This window comes from Capra hircus, chromosome 4, assembly GCF_001704415.2.
Source record: "Capra hircus breed San Clemente chromosome 4, ASM170441v1, whole genome shotgun sequence".
NCBI lineage: Eukaryota > Metazoa > Chordata > Mammalia > Artiodactyla > Bovidae > Capra > Capra hircus.
Window position 1 is genome coordinate 76,213,103 of NC_030811.1, and position 25,643 is coordinate 76,238,745.

At 37.2% G+C, this 25,643-nt stretch overlaps 1 protein-coding gene across 1 annotated transcript in view; it reads right to left on the minus strand.

Moving 5' to 3' along the window:
- FAM185A (family with sequence similarity 185 member A) overlaps window positions 1-25,643 on the minus strand; it is a 74,648-nt gene that overhangs the window by 44,015 nt on the left and 4,990 nt on the right. The window contains exons 2-4 of the mRNA XM_005679100.3: window positions 23,658-23,767; window positions 18,690-18,782; window positions 12,838-12,976 (exon numbers count right to left, since the gene is read on the minus strand). Of these exons, the coding sequence (XP_005679157.2) occupies window positions 12,838-12,976; window positions 18,690-18,782; window positions 23,658-23,767 (342 nt within the window). The remainder of the gene's footprint in view (window positions 1-12,837; window positions 12,977-18,689; window positions 18,783-23,657; window positions 23,768-25,643) is intronic.

A 25,643-nucleotide genomic window follows, 5' to 3' on the forward strand; every position in this document is an offset into this window, starting at 1 on the left:
GTAAGAGTTGGACTGTGAAGAAGGCTGAGCGCCCAAGAATTGATCTTTTGAACTGTGGTGTTGGAGAAGACCCTTGAGAGTCCCTTGGACTGCAAGGAGATCCAACCAGTCCATTCTGAAGGAGATCAACCCTGGGATTTCTTTGGAAAGAATGATGCTAAAGCTGAAGTTCCAGTACTTTGGCCATCTCATGTGAAGAGTTGACTCATTGGTAAAGACTCTGATGCTGGGAGGGATTGTGGGCAGGAGGAGAAGGGGACAACCGAGGATGAGATGGCTGGATGGCATCACTGACTCGATGGACGTGAGTCTGAGTGAACTCCGGGAGATGGTGACAGACAGGGAGGCCTGGCGTCCTGCGATTCATGGGGTCGCAAAGAGTCGGACACGGCTGAGTGACTGAACTGAACTCGACACAAAGTCTGAATTCAGTGTACCGCCAGAACATGGCCTAAAAATGAAACTGATGGATTGACTGTAAAATGTTTTGTCAGGACTCCAGAAAGATTAAGAGTGATACCTCACAGTATTAATTTAGCTGTACAAAAAGTCCATTAAACTGGCTGAAGGTATCTCACAGATACTCTCAATTAAGCAATAGGTCCCCTAGAAAGCTTGCAAGTACCATACCTTAATTTCTCTGCAGAAAACATTTTGAAAACATTCTTGGATGTGGCCTTCATCTAATGGAACAAACACCAATGTGATTCATAGAATGCTGACAAATTTGTGAGAATTGTATCAGCAAACACATTGCTAACGTCGACCAAAAGGGACAGTAACAGTACAAAGTGAAATGAGACCACTAGAGTCCCAAAATTCTGCTGGCAGGAAGCAGACTAAGAAAATTCCTTAGCTGCAAACACATGCTACATTTCATGAAAAAGGCAGGATGACTCAAAGGGAGAAACCAAGAGCTCAGAGGGCAAAGCCTGGAAACCTAAAGAATTATCACAAAGCCATGAGATCTAATCAAAGAACCTCCAATGTTTTCCTACCTAAATTTCAAAATCATTATGGACCAATGACTCCTTTGTGCCCCTTGTTTTTCTCCCCTTTAAACAGGAAAGTCTATAGCAATTATCCTATGTGTATCCCATCACTGTATGCTTAGTGTGCAGGTGGTGTGTGGGGGTTGAGGAGGTTAGAGAACAGGTCTTAAGACTGAGAACTATACTTGAGGAGTTAGACCTAAGCAACTGTACCCGAGGAGGCTCATCTACATCTGGATCTGATTTTGGTGTAGACATTCTGGACTCTGAGCAGATATGCAATAGGATGAGACTCTGGGAACCTTGAAAGGAAGGGAGTGTATTTTGTATGTGGGAAGGACACAAATCACTTGCGGGGGTGCAGAGGATAGACTGGCCATTCAAAACCTTATAGGCTATCTAGGGATATACATACACGAAAAGTTAAAAATGAGTGTTTATTAATCATTTTAAGTTAATGTTGTAACTGAATAGTATGTATTAGGTTCCATAACCATTCCGAGGAAGCAGACTAAAATGATGTGGCATGAACAGGGAGAGAATCATATTGGAGATTTCATCAGAGTCTAAGTTTGAAATATGAGTAAAGTTTGATGCTGAGGGGGAACGATTTTGTTGAAAAGGTATGTAAGCAAAGGTAAAAAGGAGTTAACTATCTGTGCTATATTTAAATCATGCTCATCAGTTAAGTTAGAGCAATTAGCCCAGTCTATGAGGACAGGGATTAAGTTTTCTTACTTAGCATTATATTTTGAGAGCTTAGCATATTGCCCTGTACATAGTAAATACTATTATTATTTGAACCTATGTTCAAATATAGTTTGGAAAAATAGGTAAAAACAAATTTGTAGAAGAATCATAGAGTGTTTAGTCTACTGACTTTGTCCTATACCAAAGGAGTCAAAGAAGAATTTCAAGATGAGAAGAACACAAGAAAACCATCTAATATTCCTTCCTTCCTAATCTTTAGGAAGATTAAGCTAGTGTCAGACACTCAGAATTCTTTACTGTTTTCACCTTATGAACACCTTAAAAATAAGATAAAGGAGACCTCTGATATTTGTGATTTTAACTATTAATAAAACAGCAACAATAAAAACACTGACATAGTTCTATAGTCAGTCATTTAGTTAATGAGTTCAGCCATTCAGCAAGACAAAAGGAGCTTTACTAAACTAGTCTCCAATGAATGCAGTAAAAGTTTACTTTTTTAAACAAAAATAAAAAATGTGGTCTTTTTCAAAAAGTCAGTAGTGAGTGTGATATAAGTGATCAAGAAAACAATGGTTTTAGAGCCAAAAAAAAGTTTCAGTTTCATAAAAAAAAAATTAAAAAAAGGACTAGTTAAATTATAAAGTGAAGTCGCTCAGTTGTGTCTGACTCTTTGCAACCTCATGGACTATAGCCTATCAGGCTCCTCTGTCCATGGGATTTTCCAGGCAAGAATACTGGAGTGGGTTGCCATTTCCTTCTCTAGGAGATCTTCCTGACCCAGGGATTGAACCCAGGTCTCCTGCATTGTAGGTAGACGCTCTACCATCTGAGCCACCAGGGAAGTTAGTTAAATTATAGCAGAATCTATACAGTCTCAAACTACATCTCTCTTGAATGTTAGAGTTCTGTACAGGAAAAGCATAAAGGGATAATAAAACTATGGAAATAAAGACAATCTGTAAATATAAGGAATATATCAAAATATTTTTGTTAGTGCTAAAGGACTTTTAACACAATAAACGAAAAAATATTCTCAACTCATCAAATTGTTTAGAAAATCTCTAAACAGAAATATTCCAAGGTCATTAAAATACACAACATGGAACTCTTCTCTCAAATACTTTGTGGAAGAAGACAGACTATTTTAAAGTATCCAGATCAACCAAATGGACATTACTAGCACAGTTTTCTGTAATTTGGTTTTACCTTTTTCCATCATCAGATGGTGAAAACAATAAATAAATCAACTATCTGAGAGAAGTAGATCTTTGTAAAAGCTCTCCTTTCAATGAAGCAGATGCCACATGATCTGTAATAATTATGTGTGCTTACTCTTCTTTCTAGTTACTTAATTTTTCCACAAAACCCAATGTTTGAGAAAATAAATAGTTCTCCTTAGCTAGCCACTCTTCATTCCAATAGGATCGGAGGAAGAATTAGCTATCAATTTAAAGACAAATAGTTTATTTTTCTTCACTAAAATAAATGTGATTTTAGTAAAAAACAGCACACATACTCTCATTATCCAAACAGAGAAATAAAATATCCATAAAGGTTAAATCCTTTTTGTGCTTTTTTTTTAAGGGGAAGCTTGGGGGAGCAGAAAGAATTTTCTACTTGCAAGCACATGGCTAAATGCAAAGCATATAGAGGTAAATAAAACATGATCCCTGCTATTGAAGAGTTTATAATCAGGCAAGAATTTATGGGTCAATGGAAGGCCAGAGACGGAGAAAGGCTGCTTTAGCTGAGTATGAAAAGATTACTAAAAGTAAACGAGATAAAGAAAGCTGGGAAAAACATTTTAGAAACACCGTAACCGAAGAGTATGATCAAGGGCTCTGATCAAAAACTTAGCAGTATGAAACAGGTATGAATGTATACAGAAAGAAGTAAGAGATTGTATAATTCTAGAACACAAAGCATAAGGTCAAAAAAAGATAGTAGCTAAGTCACTGATTAGGAAGGGGTTTGGGTAAGACAATGCTGTGTTCAATGTGCTTTTCTAATAAACAACCATATAATCCCTAATAGCTCAGTTGGTAAAGAATCCACCTGCAATGCAGGAGACCCTGGTTTGATTCCTGGGTCAGGAAGATCCGCTGGAGAAGGGATAGGCTGTCCTCTCCAGTATTGTTGGGCTTCGCTGGTGGCTCAGCTGGTAAAGAATCTACCTGCAATGTGGGAGACCTGGGTTCGATCCCTGGGTTGGGAAAATCCCCTGGAGAAGGGAAAGGCTACCCACTCCAGTATTCTGGCCTGGAGAATTCCATGGACTGTAAAGTCCATGGAGTCACAAAGAGTCGGACACGACTGAGTGACTAGCACTTGCACTTTCACACAATAGTTAGGACAATGAATTTGAAGAAGGCAAGACTGGAAGCAAATTTATTGCTAGAGGTGAGGCAAGAACTGACAAGAATCTTAATTAGAAGAGCAGAAATTTCTAAGAAAAAGATGGGATAGATTGAAAGAAATATTTAGGTGATTGTGCTCGTGCAGCTCAGTCATGTTTGACTCTTTGCAAACCCATGGACTGTACCTGCCAGGCTCCTCTTTCCATAGGATTCGCCAGGCAAGAATACTGAGTGGGCTGCCATTTCCTCCTCTAAAAGGACTTGCCAACCCAGGGATCAAACCTGTGTCTCCTGCATCTCCTGCAATGGTAGGCGGATTCTTTACCACTGAGCCACCTAAAACCTATCTAAACTTGGTGTTGACTAAATGTGGAAGGTGACAGAAATTCAGGATTACTTCTGGATTTCTAGCTTGGGAAATAACGTACATGGTAATATTAGAATCTGCAAATGGAAATAAAAGAGGAGGAATACATTATGGATGAGGTTGGGGGTGGGGGCTGGGAAAATACGAGGAAAAAAGTTAGAAACATGAAGTCATCAGAGAAGACTATAAGGATCCAAATGGCTATGTCTACTAAGCAGATGGATGTGTAAGTTGGAAGTCAGGGCTAGAGATACAAATTTGAATTATTGGAATACAATGGTAGTTGAGACTCAAAAGTGTATAAGATGTCCAAGGAAAAGAAAGAACTGAAAGAACAATGAAACAGGATGAAATGCTGGAGAATACCAAGGGGGTGTGTAAAAGAGGAAGAACTCACAGACATTTGAGAAAGAGCAATTTTAAATACTGATGCTTTCAAATTTGGTGCTGGAGAAGACTCTTGAGGGTCCCTTGGACTGCAAGGAGATCAAACCAGTCAATCCTTAAGGAAATCAACCCTGAATATTCACTGGAGGAACACATGCTGAAGCTCCAATGCTCTGGCCATCTGACATGAAGAGACGATTCACTAGAAAAGCCCCTGATGCTCGTAAAGACTGAAGGCAACAGAAGAGGACACCAGAGGACGAGATGGCTAGACAGCATCAATGATTCAATGGATGTGAACCTGAGCAAGCTCTGGGTGATAGTGAAGGACAGGGGAGCCTTGCATGTTGCCGTTCACAAGGGGTTAGAAGCGACTTAGCGACTGAACGAAAATTATAAATACAAGATGTGACACATGCCAGTACCCACTAATACTTGTGTGCCTTTCTCCTTCCTTAGAACACACTAGGCTCTTTATCTCAGACTTCCATAGTTAAGGTCATTTGAAAACATTCTGGCTAACAAATTTCTCATATGATCCTCTATGATCTCTCTTCTTTTAGTGGAAGCTTGGAGGCCATACACTGAAAATGGCATTATCACCTTTAAGGAAGGAGTCCAGTCCCTCCAAGGAAATGAGCAGGTCCAAACACTGCATGGAATAGCAGCATATTTATCACATGTCTAAATCGTGAAAAGAAAAAATCTATGCTATCTGTACCACAGAGGAAGCTATAACTTCATATAAAAAAGTTTTAATTGTCCAGATTCAATATTAACATAAATTATGTGTCAGATGACAATCAAACTTAATGAACTTAAGAATAAACACTAAAATTAGAACAAAGCATTTTCATAAGCTTATGAAGAATCCCATTTAATCCAATAAGAGTTTCTTTCCTTTAGAATTTTGTATTTCTGAGTTTCTAAATTCATAAGGCAGACTTATAAATTTACCAGAGCTTATATGTTCTTCTTAGAGAAAACTGAAACATTTCTTTATGAAATTTTGAGTGCTATAAAATAATCAATTATATTTGCACAGTTTATGTAACTTTTACTTTTGTGAAAGTTTCTAAAATCCAAAGTTATTTAAGAAAGCATTTAGCATGTATATTGCTAAATCTTTTGGCAACAAAGGACTTCTGAAGTACAGAAAAATGGGAACAAACAGTCATCAATTTATTAATGTATGTTCCCAAAGAGCCTAAAATAAGACTCTAAGTTATACAGAGAGTTTAAATATTTTAAATAGTTTTATTCATTAATCATTTATTCCAAAAAATAACATAAGCTAAATATAAAACACTAAAATGACTGTCAAGTACTCCTATATATTAAACCCAATTAATTTATTTAAATTGTAAGTAAAACCAATCCCAGCAAACCATTTCAAGGAAGCTTTTCTGAGTCAAGATACTATATACTTATAAATATTCTAAAAATATATTTATTAGAATACATATAAATACAGAATTCTTTAAAAATCACAAATATTCAAATAGCAGAATACAACAAACTACACTTTACTAAGAATCTAATTTTTGATAACTTAGAAGAAAATCAAAAGATAGTTAACTGTCATAAAATTTTATATCTGAACACAAACTATTCAAGTACTTATTCTCCCACTAGATTCTCAGTGCCAGAACATTAGGGAATTTTTGTTGAATCAATGAATACACTAGTTTCTTCTGTATTAGAAGGCATGCATACTTAATATATGTGATTCAACATTCAGTTCAGTTTAGTCGCTCAATCGTGTCTGACTCTGCAACCCGATGGATGGCAGCATGCCAGGCCTCCCTGTCTATCACCAACTCCGAGTTTACTCAAACTCATGTCCGTTGAGTTGGTGATGCCATCCAACCATCTCATCCTGCGTCATCTCCTTCTCTTCCTGCCTTCAATCTTTCCCAGCATCAGGATCTTTTCCAGTGAGTCAGTTCTACGCATCAGGTAGTCAATGTATTGGAGTTTCAGCTTCAGCATCAGTCATTCCAATGACTATTCAGGACTGATTTCCTTTAGGATGGACTGGTTGGATCTCCTTGCAGTCCAAGGGATATTCAAGAATCTTTTCCAACACCACAGTTCAAAAGCATCAGTTCTTCGGCGCTCAGCTTTTTTTACAGTTCAACTCTCACATCCATACATGACTAATGGAAAAACCATAGCTTTGACTAGATGGACTTTTGTTGGCAGAGCAACATCTCTGCTTTTTAATATGCTGTCTAGGTTGGTCATAACTTTCCTTCCAAGGAGCAAGCGTCTTTTAATTTCATGGCTGTAGTCACTACCTTCAGTGATTTTGGAGTCTCCCAAAATAGTGTCTGTCACCATTTCCATTGTTTCCCCATATATTTGCCATGAAGTGATGAGACCAGATGCCATGATCTTCATCTTCTGAATGTTGACTTTTAAGCCAACTTTTTCACTCTCTTCACTTTCATCAAGAGGCTCTTTAGTTCTTCTTTGTTTTCTGCCATAAAGGTGGTATCATCTGCATATTTGAGGTTATTGTATTTCTCCTGGCAATCTTGATTCCAGCTTGTGCTTCTTCCAGCCCAGCATTTCTCATGATGTACTCTGCATATAGTTAAATAAGCAGGGTGACAATATACAGCCTTGACGTACTCCTTTCCTGATTTGGAACTAGTCTGTTGTTTCGTGTCCAGTTCTAACTGTTACTTCCTGACCTGCATACAGATTTCTCAAGAGGCAGGTCAGGTGGTCTGGTATTCCCATCTCTTTCAGAATTTTCCAGTTTGTTGTGATCCACATAGTCAAAGGCTTGGCATAGTCGATAAAGCAGAAATAGATGTTTTTTTCTGGAACTCTCCTGCTTTTTTGATGTTCCAAGGGATGTTGGCAATTTGATCTCTGGTTCCTCTGCCTTTTTTAAATTCAGCTGGAACTCTGGAAGTTCACAGTTCATGTATTGCTGAAGCCTGGCTTGGAGAATTTTGAGCATTACTTTACTAGCGTGTGAAATAAGTGCAATCGTGCGGTATTTAACATTACCAATGGAGAAGGCAATGGCAACCCACTCCAGTACTCTTGCCAGGAAAATCCCTTGGACGGAGGAGCCTGGTAGGCTGCAGTCCATGGGGTCGCTAAGAGTCGGACACGACTGAGCGACTTCACTTTCACTTTTCACTTTCAGGCACTGGAGAAGGAAATGGCAATCCACTCCAGTGTTCTTGCCTGGATAGTCCCAGGGACGGGGGGGCCTGGTGGGCTGCCGTCCATGGGGTTGCACAGAGTTGGACATGACTGAAGCGACTTAGCAGCAGCAGCAACATTACAAACAGTAAATATTACTAGTTAGTTAGATAACTCATTTTCTTACAGCTAGCTATACTTAAAATTTTCATTTCAAAAAACATTTAAGATAGATTTGTTTTTTCTTTTCTCTACATATAGGAGTCAATTTGCAAGGCCAAGAAAGACTTATTACTCCTTTCATTTTCCCTTTCTTCATTACTGAGCATCCTCTTTAAAGTATTTAGCGGTACTGGTTTGCATCAGAGTATATGAACAAAAAGAATACATAGACAAAAAATAAATTTCAAGCTCCCTCTTTCTTTATGGAAGGAACCCTTCGAAGCCACACACTGAAGATAGCAGCAACACTTTTATAGAATGAACTGAGTACCTGAATGGCTCCACGGAGCTAAGCTGAACCCAGACACTCTGCTGCTGCTGCTGCTAAGTCGCTTCAGTCGTGTCTGACTCTGTGCGACCACACAGACGGCAGCTCACCAGGCTCCCTTGACCCTGGAATCCTCCAGGCAAGAACACTGGAGTGGGCTGCCATTTCCTTCTCCAAACCATGAAGGTGAAAGGTGAAAGTGAAGTCGCTCAGTCATGTCCGACTCTTCGTGACCCCATGGACTGCTGCCTACCAGGCTCCTCCATCCATGGAATTTTTCAGGCAAGAATACCACAGTGGGTTGCCATTGCCTTTTCCAGCCAGACACTCTATGGAATACCACAAACTCATTTAAGGCATAATAAATGATCCTGAAACTGGAGTTTACAATTTAGAACCTAGCTGAAGCAGTGCATCTGTGTTATAGTGTTGTTTGCCTAGAGGAGCATGTGTAGAGCAACCCAGGAAGCCCTTAAAACGATGATAGAATCTGGGTTGCAATCAAGAAATTCACCATGGCTATGTACAAACACTGTTTTAAAACATCTCCCTAAAAGTCAAGAAATCTGGATTGAATACTTGCTCTTCCACTAATCAACTTATAACTGAGAGCAAACAATTAGACATTTCTAAGTTTTGTATTGTTCATTTGTAAACAGCCAATTATCCAGTAAGTAAAAGAAGCAGACTCACTGAAGCACACAATAAGTGTTTGGTTTCAACACACTTTCACACAAACGCCCACCCACCTACGGATGGGCTCCTCAGGCAGTGGTAATGCAGGAGACATAAGAGAGATTGGGTTTGATCCCTGGGTCAGGAAGATCCCCTGGAGGAGGGCAAGGAAACCCACTCTAGTATTCTTGCCTGGAAAATTCTATGGACAGAGGAGTCTGGCAGGCTATCCTCCCTCGGGTCACAAAGATTCAGACACAACTGAGGCAACTTAGTGTACACACACACTCCTACTGACTCAAGGGCTCCAAATTCATGTATCTGAAGACAGTTATCATTATGATGTTTGTGGTATAAAAGGCTTTTACAACATCTGTATGTTGGAGTTATAAAACAAAAATCTACCTTATGAAAAAGAACCCAAACTAAACAAATCCTGAACAGGCAGGTCTTAGAATATATATATTCTTATGAGTTTATTTTCTTTAAGATGCTTCAGTTCAGTTCAGTTCAGTTCAGTTCAGTTCAGTTTAGTTGCTCAGTCATATCTGACTCTTTGAGACCCCATGAATCGCAGCACATCAGGCCTCCCTGTCCATCACCAACTCCCGGAGTTCACCCAAACTCACGTCCATCGAGTCGGTGAGGCCATCCAGCCATCTCATCCTCGGTCATCCCCTTCTCCTCCTGCCCCTAATCCCTCCCAGCATCAGAGTCTTTTCCAATGAGTCAACTCTGCATGAGGTGGCCAAAGTACTGGAGTTTCAGCTTTAGCATCATTCCTTCCAAAGACATCCCAGGGCTGATCTCCTTCAGAATGGACTGGTTGGATCTCCTTGCAGTCCAAGGGACTCTCAAGAGTCTTCTCCAACACCACAGTTCAAAAGCATCAATTCTTCAGCACTCAGCTTTCTTCACAGTCCAACTCTCACATCCATACATGACCACAGGAAAAACCATAGCCTTGACCAGACGGACATTTGTTGGCAAAGTAACGTTTCTGCTTTTCAATATGCTATCTAGGTTGGTCATAACTTTTCTTCCAAGGAGTGTCTTTTAATTTCATGGCTGCAGTCACCATCTGCAGTGATTTTGGAGGCCCCCAAAATAAAGTCTGACACTGTTTCCACTGTTTCCCCATCTATTTCCCATGAAGTGATGGGACCAGATGCATGATCTTCATTTTCTGAATGTTGAGCTTTAAGCCAACTTTTTCACTCTCCTCTTTCACTTTCATCAAGAGGCTCTTTAGTTCTTCTTCACTTTCTGCCATAAGGGTGGTGTCATCTGCATACCTGAGGTTATTGATATTTCTCCCAGCAATCTTTATTCCAGCTTGTGCTTCTTCCAGCCCAGCATTTCTCATGATGTACTCTGCATATAGTTAAATAAGCAGGGTGACAATATACAGCCTTGACGTACTCCTATTCCTATTTGGAACCAGTCTGTTGTTTAGAAGTAGCAATCTATTTTCCCATAAAAGATTCCCAAGCTAGTTTATTTAAATACAACCAAAACATGGATCTAATTTGCATTATATGACCATCACCACTTACAACAAAGAATTCACTGGAATATATATTTAGCGTTCCAGCTTAGGGTGATCCTTGGGAGGTATCTCTCCCTACCAAACTCCATAGCTAGAACAGAGACTTCCTCCCCCCCAGTCATGACTCTATCTTTAAGCTTATTAGGATGTAGGGCTAGAACACTGGCTACTCTTCTGTACCCATCCCATCTTCACACTCCAGACTCAAGGAACATGTGCATATAATCCCTTGGGACAAGGATGGAACTAGGTATGGCACAGAAGGGAAAGGCAAGAAACTTGGGCCTCTCTGAAGAGAGGAGAGCTGTTCTTATCCTGAGTGTTAATCAACATGTAATATGGTAAGGAACTGCTTTTCCACTAAAAGTTACTTAATATATTAAGTACAGCACTTTTAGTTACAATTGACAGTTAGAAATGCAATGCTTACACAAAAACCCGATGAATAAGTATGAAAACGATTTGCTTTATTTAGGTACAGCTCTACTGGACACAAGCGATTCTGGTCTCAATACTTTAAACCTACAAGAATCATTGACAAGGTTTAACTATGAAATTGAGGTTCAAGAATTATTTCAAGCATTTAAGTACTCATATTTTTAGTTTTCTTTTTAACTGTAAGACTACTTGCCAGTTTGCTATACAGCATGGCTAGCACTAGTCAGGTTTTCTAATACTACTTAATAACTCATGCTGAAAATAAAAATCTGGAAGTTTCACCAAAGTATACAGACAACAATATTCAGCCTTCCTATAGAAGTTAAAAGGGTGTGGACTATGCACAGCAAAAGCTTGTTTGTAACTCCTGGAAAATGGTCCAAAAGGAATTTAGCAGATGTGTATACACTACCTGCCAGGATAACAGATTCTGAATTCTATTAATATCCATATATATTTCAGAAAACATGCCTGGACTTACATCACCCGCTATGTGGAAATTAAAAAGCATGCTGAGTGACACTAAACACCAACATGTCCTCTGCCATGTTACTTCACCATTATGTTCTCTTTTCTTTCTATAACACAAAAGTTAACTAAGTAACATTATTTACCTGCAGAGACATATTTTGAAAGTTGTAAGATTGTATTTAACTAAAGAACACTGAAAATAGCGGGGCACTGAGGGGACCTGGTGCTAGTACTAATGCACTTAAGTATTTTAGCCAAAATTAGCTTACTCCTTGGAAGAAAAGCTATGACCAACCTAGACAGCATATTCAAAAGCAGAGACATTACTTTGCCGACTAAGGTCCGTCTAGTCAAGGCTATGGTTTTTCCTGTGGTCATGTATGGATGTGAGAGTTGGACTATGAAGAAAGCTGAGGGCCGAAGAATTGATGCTTTTGAACTGTGGTGTTGGAGAAGACTCTTGAGAGTCCCTTGCACTGCAAGGAGATCCAACCAGTCCATTCTAAAGGAGATCAACCCTGGGATTTCTTTGGAAGGAATGATGCTAAAGCTGAAACTCCAGTACTTTGGCCACCTCATGCGAAGAGCTGACTCATTGGAAAAGACTCTGATGCTGGGAGGGATTGGGAGCAGGAGGAGAAGGAGACGACAGAAGATGAGATGGCTGGATGGCATCACCGACTCGACGGATGTGAGTCTGAGTGAACTCCGGGAGTTGGTGATGGACAGGGAGGCCTGGCGTGCTGCGATTCATGGGGTCCAAAGAGTCGGACACGACTGAGCGACTGAACTGAACTAAACTGAGTATCACTGAATTGCTATAATCTCTCACACAAATGTTTATTTCATCCTTAGCTTTCCTATCATAACATAAAACACTCAGAATCCCTCTTTATTTTTTAACACTGCTTTCACTTCATCATGCTTTCCTCTGAATAGTCCTGCACACATTTCTTTGTTTGTTCCATTCTACAAGGAAATGCATTAAAAATCAGAATTATTTCTAGCTTCATGTATAACAACATGATATTCAATTTCTTGACAAAATAAAATTCAGTACACTGTGAGTCACTTTATTTTGTGGGTTTTAAAAAATGATTAGTTTGTAATTAATTATTTAGAGGGACACCTTCCTAATCTGCAGATCCTGCTTCAACTACAAAGAAACAGAGTCATCCCTTAAAATTTGTTACATGGCATATCTAAGACATATTAGGCCTTTGTCATCTTACCATGAACACTTCCTAATGTAATATCCCCAGCAGCAGAAGACAGAAACGATGATTCTGTATAAAGATACTTGACTTTCAGCAAACCATCTTCAGTAGATATATTAACAGAACTTCCCTGTAGTTTATCTACAGTCACAGTCTAGTAAGAGAAAGATTCAAATCAGTATAAAATGAAGGCTAATAAAAAGTGAAAATGGTACCAACAGAATTAGTGAGCAACTAATGTACAGCATGCAATCAGCTTACTGACTTCAACTCCCCAGCTCTACTTACATGATTATGGGCAACAGTGTGTTCTCTGTAGAACAGATCCATTATATTCCTTCATTTATTTAGATCTTCTTTACTTTCTCCTAATAATGTTTTATATTTTCTACGTAGAGTTCTTCATATTTTGTTAAATTTATTCATATTTTGTTTTCTAAATATCATTATAAAAGGTATTTTTTAAACATCATTTCATGTTAATTGGCTTTTGTATTTAACCGTAAATCCAAAACCTCACTAAACTCACTTAATTCTAATAACTTACTTGAATTAGAATAATTTTTCTATATGCATAATTATATTGTTTACAAGTGATAGTTTCATTTCTTCCTTTCCAATTCTCATTGTTTTTCTTGCTCTTTCTTGGCTTATTCAGCTCAGGCCTCCAATTCAACAGTGAATAGAAGTGACGAGGTTACAAGTAAGCATCCTTATCTAATTCCTGTTCTCAGAGGGAAAGCTTACAACACTGCATCATTAAGTATGATGTTTGCTATACAGATCTTCTAGATCCCTTTTTGTTAGACTAAGGAAGTTCCCTTTTATTTCATATCTGTTTTGTTGTTGCTGCTGTTTAAATCATGAATGGGTTCTAAATTTTAGCATATACTTTATCTGATTTTATTTTTCTCCTCTCATCTGTTAATGCAGTAAATAAACTATTATTTCTAGAATTTTTCCCCTTTACATCGAATGTCAGTAGTTTTACATTGAGCAAAATGGAAATACTTTTATATTTATGTCTAAGCTTCCCTAACAAAATTTAGTATGCATTTATGTCTCAAATACTGAGCACAATGTAAAATGAAGATGTCTAATTAATGAAGATATCTAATTAAGAACTCCAGACTATGTTTATAGTATTTTAAGCAAATATTTTATAAGCATAAAGTGATTGTTAATATAAAGTTGTTGACATAAAAACTAAATCACCAGGAAGGCATGCCACAGTTTTGCCCAGGGTCAGATTCAAGCACTACACTGAGGTATTTAAAGACAGAACATCTTTCTCAACACATTGGCATCAGTATTATTCAATCTTAACACTTCCTTAAAAAACTGTTGAGTGCAAAATATTATCTAATAAGAATTGAGTTTCAAGAACACTAAAATATGAAAAGAGAAATAAAAGTACCTAGAGGTTATTATTGTAAGTACACTAGAATTACTTTGCCATCTGGATTTGAAGTATAGAATTTTCTTTTTTAATGGACTTTTATTAGATATATTAAATACACCCAATTACTTCTTATCTACTACAATTTCTTTTCCACTAATTATGGATTCACAGGTTTACTTTAAATCTAGTTTCGATAAATCTGTTAAAGAAGGACAGATATTTTACATACATTCAGATTTGTGAGGATACACAGGCTTTGCATTCTTCAGTGTACCAGTAAAGGTTTCCTATTTCTAAAAAAATTATCCTTTACCTACAAAATTTCTTTATGAAAAGTTGCTTTATGCATAGCTTCAAATTCTCCGAGTATTTCCATAAAGCAGACAAGTATGAATACTCTAGCTTTTTATAAACAGTGAGGCTGTTTTAGGGAATACCAAAAGATAAATATTGAAAGAATATTTGAAACTTAATTGAATTGGCAAAGGAGGAACTTTTGATTAGACTCTCCCCACAATCAAATAAAGCCTTTAAGACATTCCTTATGTATTTTAAAAAAATACTAAAAATTTACTAAAAAAGCTAAAGTTTACTAGAAAAAGCTAGAAAAAGCTTTTTACTAGAAAAAGGTAAAAATTTACTTTGTTCATTAAACACTAAATATTTTATCCTGTAGGAAGCTAAAAAAATATCCTCAAAGCAAATGAAAGCAAGCAAAAATACAACTCTCTTTGCCACAATAATATAACTATTTTAACCAATCAATCAATAAAATTACTTTCAAGAAACAGAAAATTCATTGAGGGCCATATATAATGCATTGTATCAGATACTAACTGAAACAATTAAACTTAGGGCACCATAGTTTAAATATTGAAGGTCTGATTTATATTTATGGTAATAGCACAAAGAGTGAAAAATAGACTCATTTAAACTGTACAGCTTGCTTGTTAAGAGAAGGAGCTATTTAAACAAAGAACAAAAAGTAGACCCCAAAATACCTTTCTTAGAGAGATATTGCTATAAATTAATCTGCCTTCCTACACAAAAAGAACTTTTTCTCATAAAGTCTAGTTATTATACATAAACATTATCAAACTAAAATGAAGTTTTAAGGGAAAATTGTGGTCTTGTAGTCCAAACTAAGAAAGCGAAAATGAAAGTGAAGTTGCTCAGTCGTGTCCGACTCTTTGTGACCCCATGGACTGTAGCCTACCAGGCTTCTCTGTCCATGGGATTTTCCAGGCAAGAATACTGGAGTGGGTTAACATTTCCTTCTCCAGGGGATCTTCCCGACCCAGGGATCGAACCCGGGTCTCCTGCATTGGAGACAGACACTTTAACCTCTGAGCCAACTAAGAAAGGAAGGTCAAATGATAACTATATTATCAATTCATTCAACAATCAGATAATATGGATTTCTATCTTCTCTGTATCAAACTTAGGATAATGAAATTAACAATACTATTTAAAAATAGCCATTCCATATAAAATGATACATAAAGAATACTGTTGAGTATTTATTATGCCCACTTGATTCTCACAATCTTCTTGAGCAAAAAAAAAAAAAAAAAAAAAAACCCACCATCCCTGTGTTGTGAATAATGAAAGAGTCTCAGTCAAGTTAACTGGGAGGTTTGATGCTGCTGCCAAGTCACTTCAGTCGTGTCCAACTCTGTGCGACCCCATAGACAGCAGCCCACCAGGCTCCCCCGTCCCTGGGATTCTCCAGGCAACAACACTGGAGTGGGTTGCCATTTCCTTCTCCAGTGCATGAGGTTTAGGACTTGTCAAATTATCTTTCCTGTGTTTCATTTACCTCTATCAACATCATCATCATCAACACTACAACAGAGTTAGCTATGCCAGACACTGTATTAAGTACTTTATCTATGTTATGTTTTAACTCATTGAATTCTCATGACAACCATCTGAGTTAACATCATCATTATTCCATTTTGCAGAAAACCAAAATACATAGAGGTGAAATAACTAATTTGAAAGTAAAGAGCTTAGTAAGTGGCTGTGCCGGGATTCAGACCCAAGTACGCTGATGCTCAATTCTGTACTCTTAACCAATTCACTATGCTATCTCTCAAATATCCAAAACATTCCACTAAAGCTGTCTATTAAAAGTTAATATATTTTATAAGGCTTTTTCATATAAAACCCCACAAACTTAGATATATGTATTAAAACTTAACACTATGCATAATATAAACTAAAAGAAATATCAAAATAGATTTGTTAGCACAACACAAAACTCAGTTAGGCAGGAAACAAACAAATAAACAAAAAAAACAGGAAGCAGGAATAAAGGAATATTCAATAAACCATGAAAGTTGACAGAAAAGACAAATGATGAGTGGAAACAGTGGCCAAAATATTAAAAATAGTAAATAATTGTGATGATTTAAACCTTTGATAGTTACATCTGAACATCAGTATGTACTACTCTACAACTGTAGTGGTCCAATTTCCCTTTTGTACCTCCAAGACCACAATCAGAGAGGTGAAGCCAAATGCCATCTCAAAACAGCTGCCACATAAAGCCAGGCAGTGTCTTTCAACACTTTTTAAAAAGATATATTTGAGTGTTTGGATTTAAACAGTCTCCCACAGGTCCTAAGGAAAAGGCTATGAAAAATAAAAAGGTATAATAGTTAGTGTGATAACCTGCCTTGTTTAATTATGCCAACAATAATCTACATATAGGATTCCAGTTCCTCTCTACCAATCATCTGAGGATATAGTTGAGTATGGAACTGAACAAATTTATGACAAAAGAGCCATGCAAATTATCTAAGTGTAAAATAAAAGATGGCTTGTGTGCTCAGTCATGACCAACTCTTTGCAACCCATGGACTGTAACTTGCAATGCTCCTCTGTCCATGGAATTCTCCAGGCGAAATCCTGGAGTGGGTTGCCAGTTCCTATTCCAGGGGATCTTCCTGACCCAGGAATTGAACCTGTGTTTCTTTCGTCTCCTGTATTGCAAGTGGATTCTTTACTGCTGAGCCACCACAGAAGCCCCAAAAGGTGGCTTGTGCCTGTGTGCTAAGTCACTTCAGCTGTGTCTGACTCTCTGCGACCCCACTGATTGCAGACCACCAGGCTCTCCTGGCAAGAATACTGGAGTGGGTTGCCATGCCCTCCAGGGGCATGGGATTCTCCATGCAAGAATCCCATGGGATTCTCCAGGCAAGAATACTGAAGTGGGCTGCCATGCCCTCCTCCAGGGGACCTTCCTGACCCAGGGATGAAACTGGAGTCTCTCATGTTTCCTGCATTGGCAGGGAGGTCTTTACCACTATTGTCACTTGGGAAGCTCAAAAGGTGGCTTACACCTTTCTAAAAGATTCAATATATTACTGATTGTGCTAAAAAATTGTTGACAATTTACACTTCAAAATCATACCTTTACTCTTAATACTATGTTAAACCAGAGAAAACAACAAAAGTTGAATGAAAAAGGCAAACTGTCACAAAAATGAAAATTCCTATGGCTAATAAAAGCATTTGGAAAACAGTAATGCTATCTAATGGTGCCATCTTGTGGAAAGCACTGAAGAAAGTTGAGTTTTGAAACTCATCCTTCAATTGCCTAAAGGCAAAATAAATAGGTATTGGGTAAACAAAAATACTCAAATAAACCTAACACTAAGAAAAATTTAATTCCAATTATAGTATTACTTAGGGCTTCCCTTGTGGCTCAGCTGGTAAAAGAATCCGCCCGCAATGCAGGAGACCTGGGTTCAATCCCTGGGTTGGGAAGATCCCCTGGAAAAGGGAAAGGCTACCCACTCCAGTATTCTGGCCTGGAGAATTTCATGGACTCTATAGTCCATGGGGTCACAAAGAGTCAGGCACGACTGAGCAACTTTCACTTCACTTCACTTCTTCATAGTATTACTTAATGAATAATTTTAACCCATGATCAAAAAAAAAAAATCTCTTCAGAATCAGAATTAAATATTAAATATTTGCGAAGAAGGCACTGGGAGTTTGGGGTTAGACACAAACTATTACATATAGAATGGATAAACAATAAGGTCCTACTGTATAGCACAGTGAACTATATTCAATACCCTGGGATAAACCCTAAAGGAAAGAATATAAAAAAGAATGCATATATGTATATAACTGAATCACTTTGCTATATAGCAGAAATTACCACAATATTGTAAATGAACTCTACTTCAATTTTAAAAAATTTTAAACAAATATTAAGTATTTAAAGATATTACTGATTCCAAATAAGGAACTAATAACACAAGTTTTAAAACACAAATTTAAAATTAAATTGCATAATATTTAATCATCTCTATTTCAAACTTAAATTTACTAATAAACTAAAATGAATTAAAAAGGGGAAGTTATACCAAAAATTTTGTAGAATCTACCCTCTATGTGAGCCAACCTGAGACAAAACTGTAGCTACTAAAAATGAAAATTTCAATCTTACACTTTTATCCAATGCATGGATATCTATATTTCCATAAATCGTTCCCAGGCAGATCACTTTGCCTCCTGTTGTTTGAACATGTAATTTTTGACTCTGAAAGACAAATACAAAATACACATATAGAAAAAGAGAGCATAAATCTGACTTATACTAATAAATATTCAACATTTTATACATTTCTTTTAAAATAATAATAATAAAGCAGTAACAGAGGAACTAGGAATGAAATAGAAACGTACTGCTTTGAATAATAACATCTGTGAGAAAAGAGTGTCAACTGCTATTAAAGGGATTAAATAAAGCTGTTTGGACTAAAGGGAAAAAAAGATACTCAGGGGTTTCAGCAGCTTAACTGAAGAAAGGGGTGGGAATCAAAGATGACTGTGATTGGCTAACTAAACATAAATGATGAAGATGATAACCATAATCAATGTTACTGTTCATCATTATTAATGTGCATATTATTAATAACAATAACATCTATGACTTGGCATTTTCTTTGCATCAATAACAGTGTTCGCTACTTTACACAAACTAACATTTAATTCTCACAACTCAGAGTGATGCATATTATATCTTTCTCCATTTTACAGAGAAAGAAATTCAAGAATCAGAAAGGTTAAACAACTTTATCAGGTGATATACTGGAAAATAGCAAATTATAAACTGACAGAATTAAACTTAAACCTCCTGCACTGGAAGGCGAGGCTCCTTACCACTAGCGCCACCTAGGTGCTTCTAAGTTCTTGCCAATAGAATGTAAGTGGAAATGCTATGTTTAATACCCAGGCTTGTGCTTTTAGAAGAACCGATGTGCTTTCTCTGTGCTCTGCCCCGTCCATCAGGTGAGTGTATATTACAATAAGGCTTTAACAGATGACAGAGCCAGAAGATGAAAGGAACCTACAGTAACTGAATAGAAATGAGTCACCCACGCAAATGAAAACTAAACTATAGTCGTGCATGAGCTATTAGATGGTTTGCTCTATTTTTCAGAGCACCTTTCTTCACCTTACTATCTGTGTAAGTCTTCAGTTCTACCACAAGTATAAAGAGAACAAGAACAGGTAAATATCAGAGAATGAAAGACAGCAAAAGCAAACCCACCAATATCACAACCAGTAATAACAGAAAAGTATCTAAAAAGTAGGGGAAAAAGTTCAAAACAATCATATACCTTCTGGTTGCTTTACTCAGAGGAAAAAAAGAACAACAGTAAAACTTTAGGTAAAACAGCCCAGGGATGAAATTCAAAAAATTCAGTAAAAAGGGCAAAATGAACCCCTCTTAAAAAGTTCATTTATGTTACAGCATGGTAGACTACTTCATGCCCATAGAAACATGAGTCAGAAGTCCGACTGTATTTAATAATACAGTCTTTATCAAGCAGACAAGTAATTCATGCACTTTAAAAAAGAATATCTCCAAAATAACTGAAGGACAAGGAGGCCTGGCATGCTGCAGTCCATGGGGTCACAGTGTCAGACAGGGCTGAACAACAAGAGTTCTTAACCAAACTTATATGACATTCTAGAGTCTGCAAAACTTATGAAATTGTAAGCAAAATTTCATATACATGTATATTTTTTCCAAGTAAGTATCATCCTATTTTCAAAGAAGTCTAAAGCTCAAAAATATTATGAAATAGTTAAAATGTTTAAATAAGTCAGAAGCTATTTAGTATAATATAAACTATTATTACTGCATTAAAAAACGCAAATGTGTGGCATTCAATGAGGTAAGAGACTATTGCTTGAAAAGTTTACTTATTTATTCCCTAATTATGCTAAAAAAATGTACTACTGCTAGACATTTTGCTTGGACAATAAAGAGAGGTGAAAATAGCATAAGCTTGGAATGCAGAAAGACCCAAGTTCAAATCTTAGCTGTTTATTAACTATGGGAACCTAAATGAGTTCCTCAGTCTCTGTATCTGATAGTTTCTTCCCTGATAAAAAGGAGACAATTCATGGAATAAATGAAGGCTTAGCTACGTTTCTGGATATATAATAAGAACTCAGTAGACAGTTTTGTTGTTTGTTTGTTGTTGTTCAGTCACTAAGCTGTGTATGACTCTTTGGAGACCCCATGGACTGTAGCCCACCAACTCCTCTGTCCTTGAGATTTCCCAGGCAAGAATACTGGGGCTGGTTGCCATTTCCTTCTCCAGGGGATATTCCTGACCCAGGGATCAGAATCTATATCTTCCATGTCTCCTGCATTAACAGGCAGATTCTTTACCACTGAGCCACCAGTAGCTACTATTATTGCTATAAACATCTTATTACATAGATCAAATATATCTCAAATCCTTAAAATGAGTGGAAGAGAAACTTACATTAAAGGCAATCACTAACTAGAAATAATATTATACCGTATTTAAAGCTTTATACCAGGTATTTTATGAAGCGTTCCCATTTGTGAATTTAAGTCAGTTAAATTCGGAGATCTCAAGAATGATTCTCTGAACTCAATTCTCCTAACTATCACTAAGATTCAGTGGACCCAAATTTAATTTTTGAATATTTTTTAACTATTCTGCTGCTACTGCTGCTAAGTCGCTTCAGTTATGTCCGACTCTGTGTGACCGCATAGATGGCAGCCCACCAGGCTCCCCCGTCCCTGGGATTCTCCAGGCAAGAATACTGGAGCCATTTCCTTCTCCAATGCATGAAAGTGAAAAGGGAAAGTGAAGTTGCTCAGTCGTGTCCGACTCTTCGCAACCCCATGGACTGCAGCCTACCAGGCTCCTCTGTCCATGGGATTTTCCAGGCAAGAGTCCTGGAGTGGGGTGCCACTGCCTTCTCCGTTAACTATGCTATTTGTGGGCTTCTCTGGTGGCTCAGTTGGTAAAGAATCTGCCTGCAATGCAGGGGACCTGGGTTGTATCCCTGGGTGGGGAAGATCCCCTGGAGAAGGAAATGGCAACCAAACCCATATTCTGGCCTGGAGCATTCCACGAACAGAGGAGCCTGGTGGGCTACAGTCCATGGGGTCGCAAAGAGTATGACACAACTGAGCAACTAACACATTCTATTTGTAGGACTGATGTATCATGACTTTTATTCTTTCTAAGAGATATACTAAAAAAATAAACAGAAGATTTACTAATTTTTTAAATAGGATAAGCATTATTCCATCTTAAAATTACTGTAATGGTCCACTGGGCTCCTTTGTAAATCTAAAATACATTATGGGATCTTAGTAATCTTATTCTTCATATGTCTCAAATCATTTTGCTACTTCATTATCTGAGTAGTTATTTCAATAACATTTTTCAATTATTCCTAACTCTGACAGAAAATGTCTAAAAGAATAAGACAACAGAAGAATGATAAACTTGCTTTGAATGGTGTGTTTGGTGGTTGTGGTTTAGTTGCTGAGTTATGTGCGACTATTGCAACCCCATGTACTGTAGCCCGCCAGGGTCCTCTGTCCATGGCATTTCCCAGGAAAGAATACTGGAATGGGGTGCCATTTTCTTCTCCAGGGGATCTTCCCAACCTAAGAATCAAACCTGGGTCTCCAGCATTGCAGGAGGAGTCCTACATTGCAGGTGGATTCTTTACAGACTGAGCTACGAGGGAAGTTTTGAATGGTGGTTCTCAACTAAAGGTGGTTTTGCCCCCTAGAGGAGGACAGTGTGTGGAGATATTTTTCATTGTACTATATGAGGACTGTTTCTTAGCACTTTGTTTACAGAAGCTAGGAATACTGCTACACACTGCACAGTGCATAGGTCAGCCCCTGACAACAAAAATTTATCCAGCCCAAAATGTCAATAATGCCAAAGTTGAGAAATAATTTTTCATGTTATGCACATAATGATAGAAAAAAGAAAAACTGACAAAATAGTTATTTCAGAATTTTCAGATGAATCAAAAGACAACTGCAAAGACAAAGACAGCAGTACAGTTGCTTCTAAGTTTGATTGTGAGATTGAAAATCTAAGACTCTGAGTCTCCAGGGGACAATATTCTAGATGAGTGTTCTGAAATTCAAGCATTGATGAGTGAACAATACGTTTATAAGAACAAAAAGGAGCCATGGTATTCTCATTCAGTTAGTCATTCAACATGAAAACCGCACTGTGCAATCTTTTACAACAAGAACTGGAACCATCTCATTTTTCCAAAAGGTATGTAATCTTTTTTGATATTTGTGCAACTAAATGTATTGAAAGGGATCACATGTGAACAAATGACAAAGGCAGGTGTGTAAACAAAGGTGGTTGGAACAAAACAAATACTGTAAAAAAAATTAATGCATCCAATTAATCATTCTAATTAGTTTATAAAACTAAAAGTGAAAATGTTTTGCAATTATGAAGCAGAGATGACTGACTTCTCTTCAGCAATACTAACAAAGTTCACAAAAGTACTGAGTTTTGAATACGCAAATATAAGAAGTACCAGTAAGAATAAGCTAAATTTATCAATATGCATTTGAAATCATTTAGAGCTGAGACAAATTTAATTTTAAGAAAATTAAATATAAAAGTATTACAGCACAAAATGAAGCTTTTGTTGTTTAGTGAAATACCTACTTAATCCTTAAGAAATGGGCTACCTGGTATATTATAATTTTGATTAACTTAATATTTTAAGCATATTTATAATGCTTAAAGACTTTTCCTTACTCCTTAATAAATGTAAGAAAATCATTCTTTAATTTCTTAAACTTGGCAAGATCTAATAATAGTAAGAATATATTATGAGTTTTGCTGTACACTTTGAAATGAAATCTAAATGTAACATGATGAAAACGTCTGCTGCAACCTTTACAGTGTCATAACAAAACTGATTTTAAAACAAGCGTTTTACAAGGAGTTTCTGAGTGATGAATAAATGATACTCAATATTTTCAGTAAATGATGTTCAGAATAACAGCCTTTATTAGATACCATGGTTCACAGTTTTAAGTGTTTTAAAAAATAATATTAAAACAAAATTAGAAAAATAAATATACCTTAACAGACTGTAAGATGCTAGTCCCCTGCTCAGTTTCAATTTTGCAATTATCACACTCAATATTTTGGACCTTTACACAGCCAGACCCTGATGACTGGATATTCAAATCTACAAATGAAAAAAAGAAAAACCAAGTTACTATGGCTAATGGCTCCAAAGCATTTAAGTGTCCCGCAAAAATTCAGTTCTTCAGTCATGTTCATAATGTTACAGAATTCCGGAAAGAATATAGTTGTCAGTAGTCTCTCTTTATAGGTAAGGGACCTCCACCACAGCAGGACCAAATGTAAAGCCCTTTTCTACCGGTTTTTAAAAAGCAGTTATTTCTGTTGGCCTCTATCAATTAAAGAAAGGAAGTAACATAGGAGGTAAGCAAAGGAGGTAGAAGATTCCAGATTCTCATAGGCACACCAGGGAAAGGTTAAAGAAGCCTCTTTCCCACTGAGAAAATACACACAAATTTGAGTAAGAATACAGCAAGTTAACATCATTATGGTGACCTGGATAAGTCAGTTAGATTATTCTCTTTAAAAGTTCAAAGATTTGTTTCCAAACCTCCCTCAAATTTAAAGCATACTGTAGAAGAAATGTGTCAGTGTACATGATTATGACTAAGGTTTCCAAATCCTACCTCTAACCTTTCATATTATCATGCAGCTATATCACAAGGTAATCTGAAGTAATAAAGAGTAGAACAACTCTGAAAAATTTAGTACTGAATATTAAAACCTCAAAATTGTGGAAAACAGTATATACATGAAAAGAGTTTAGAAAATAAGCCATCCTTAGCTTGAAAGTTTAACCTTGTGTGCAGCGTACATGCTGGGTCATCTCTAACTCTTTGCAGCCCCACATAGTGCAGACACCAGGTTCTCTGTCTATGGAAGGATAGACAAGTCTACAGACAAGACTCCAGACAAGTCTCTGTCTATGAAAGAACAGTCTCCAGATGAGAACACTGGAGTGGGCCGCCATTTCCTACTCCTGGGGATCTTCTCCACCCAGGGATTAAACCCAAGTCTCTGACATCTCCTGCAATGGCAGGCAGATTCTTCACCACTGCACTACCTGGGAAGCCCAATTTAACCTTAAATTCAACTTAATATGTAACCTTAGATGTCTCTGTATAAAAATTTTAAACACCAATACTTAATACCTAATTCAAATATTGATGATTTCCCTTAAACCAGACCAGTGAAACAATGTTGCCCCAAACACAAACTACTGGGGCCTAACACTACAATTCCAATAGTTATGGTATAAAGATCAGTTTCTACAGTTGTGTATATGGCAGTCTCTATAAAGGCAATATTTTGATTTGGATTAATGTAAAAAACATAAAAGACAATTTTACCCCATATTTGCATGGATGCAAATGTAACTGGCAAGTTTTTAGCCATTAAGTAGTGTTATAACATAAGGCTTGATCTCAGACAGTTTAGATAGGCATAGGGAGAAGAAAACATATTCTAAATATACTCTACCCTCAATAGGTGGGTAGAGAAGTTAAGGCTAGATATTGAGTGGTGGTGGAAGTGAGAAATAGATTTAAGGAACTAGATCTGATAGACAGAGTACCTGATGAACTATGGACGGAGGTTCATGACATTGTACAGGAGACAGGGATCAAGACTATCCCCATGGAAAAGAAATGCAAAAAAGCAAAATGGCTTTCTGAGGAGGCCTTACAAATAGCTGTGAAAAGAAGAGAAGTGAAAAGCAAAGGAGAAAAGGAAAAATATTCCAATTTGAATGCAGAGTTCCAAAAAACAGCAGGAGAGATAAGAAAGCCTTCCTCAGCAATCAATGCAAAGATAGAAGAAAACAACAGAATAGGAAAGACTAGAGATCTCTTCAAGAAAATCAGAGATACCAAGGGAACATTTCATGCAAAGATGGGCTTGATAAAGGACAGAAATGGTATGGACCTAACAGAAGCAGAAGATATTAAGAAGAGGTGGCAAGAACACACAGAAGAACTGGA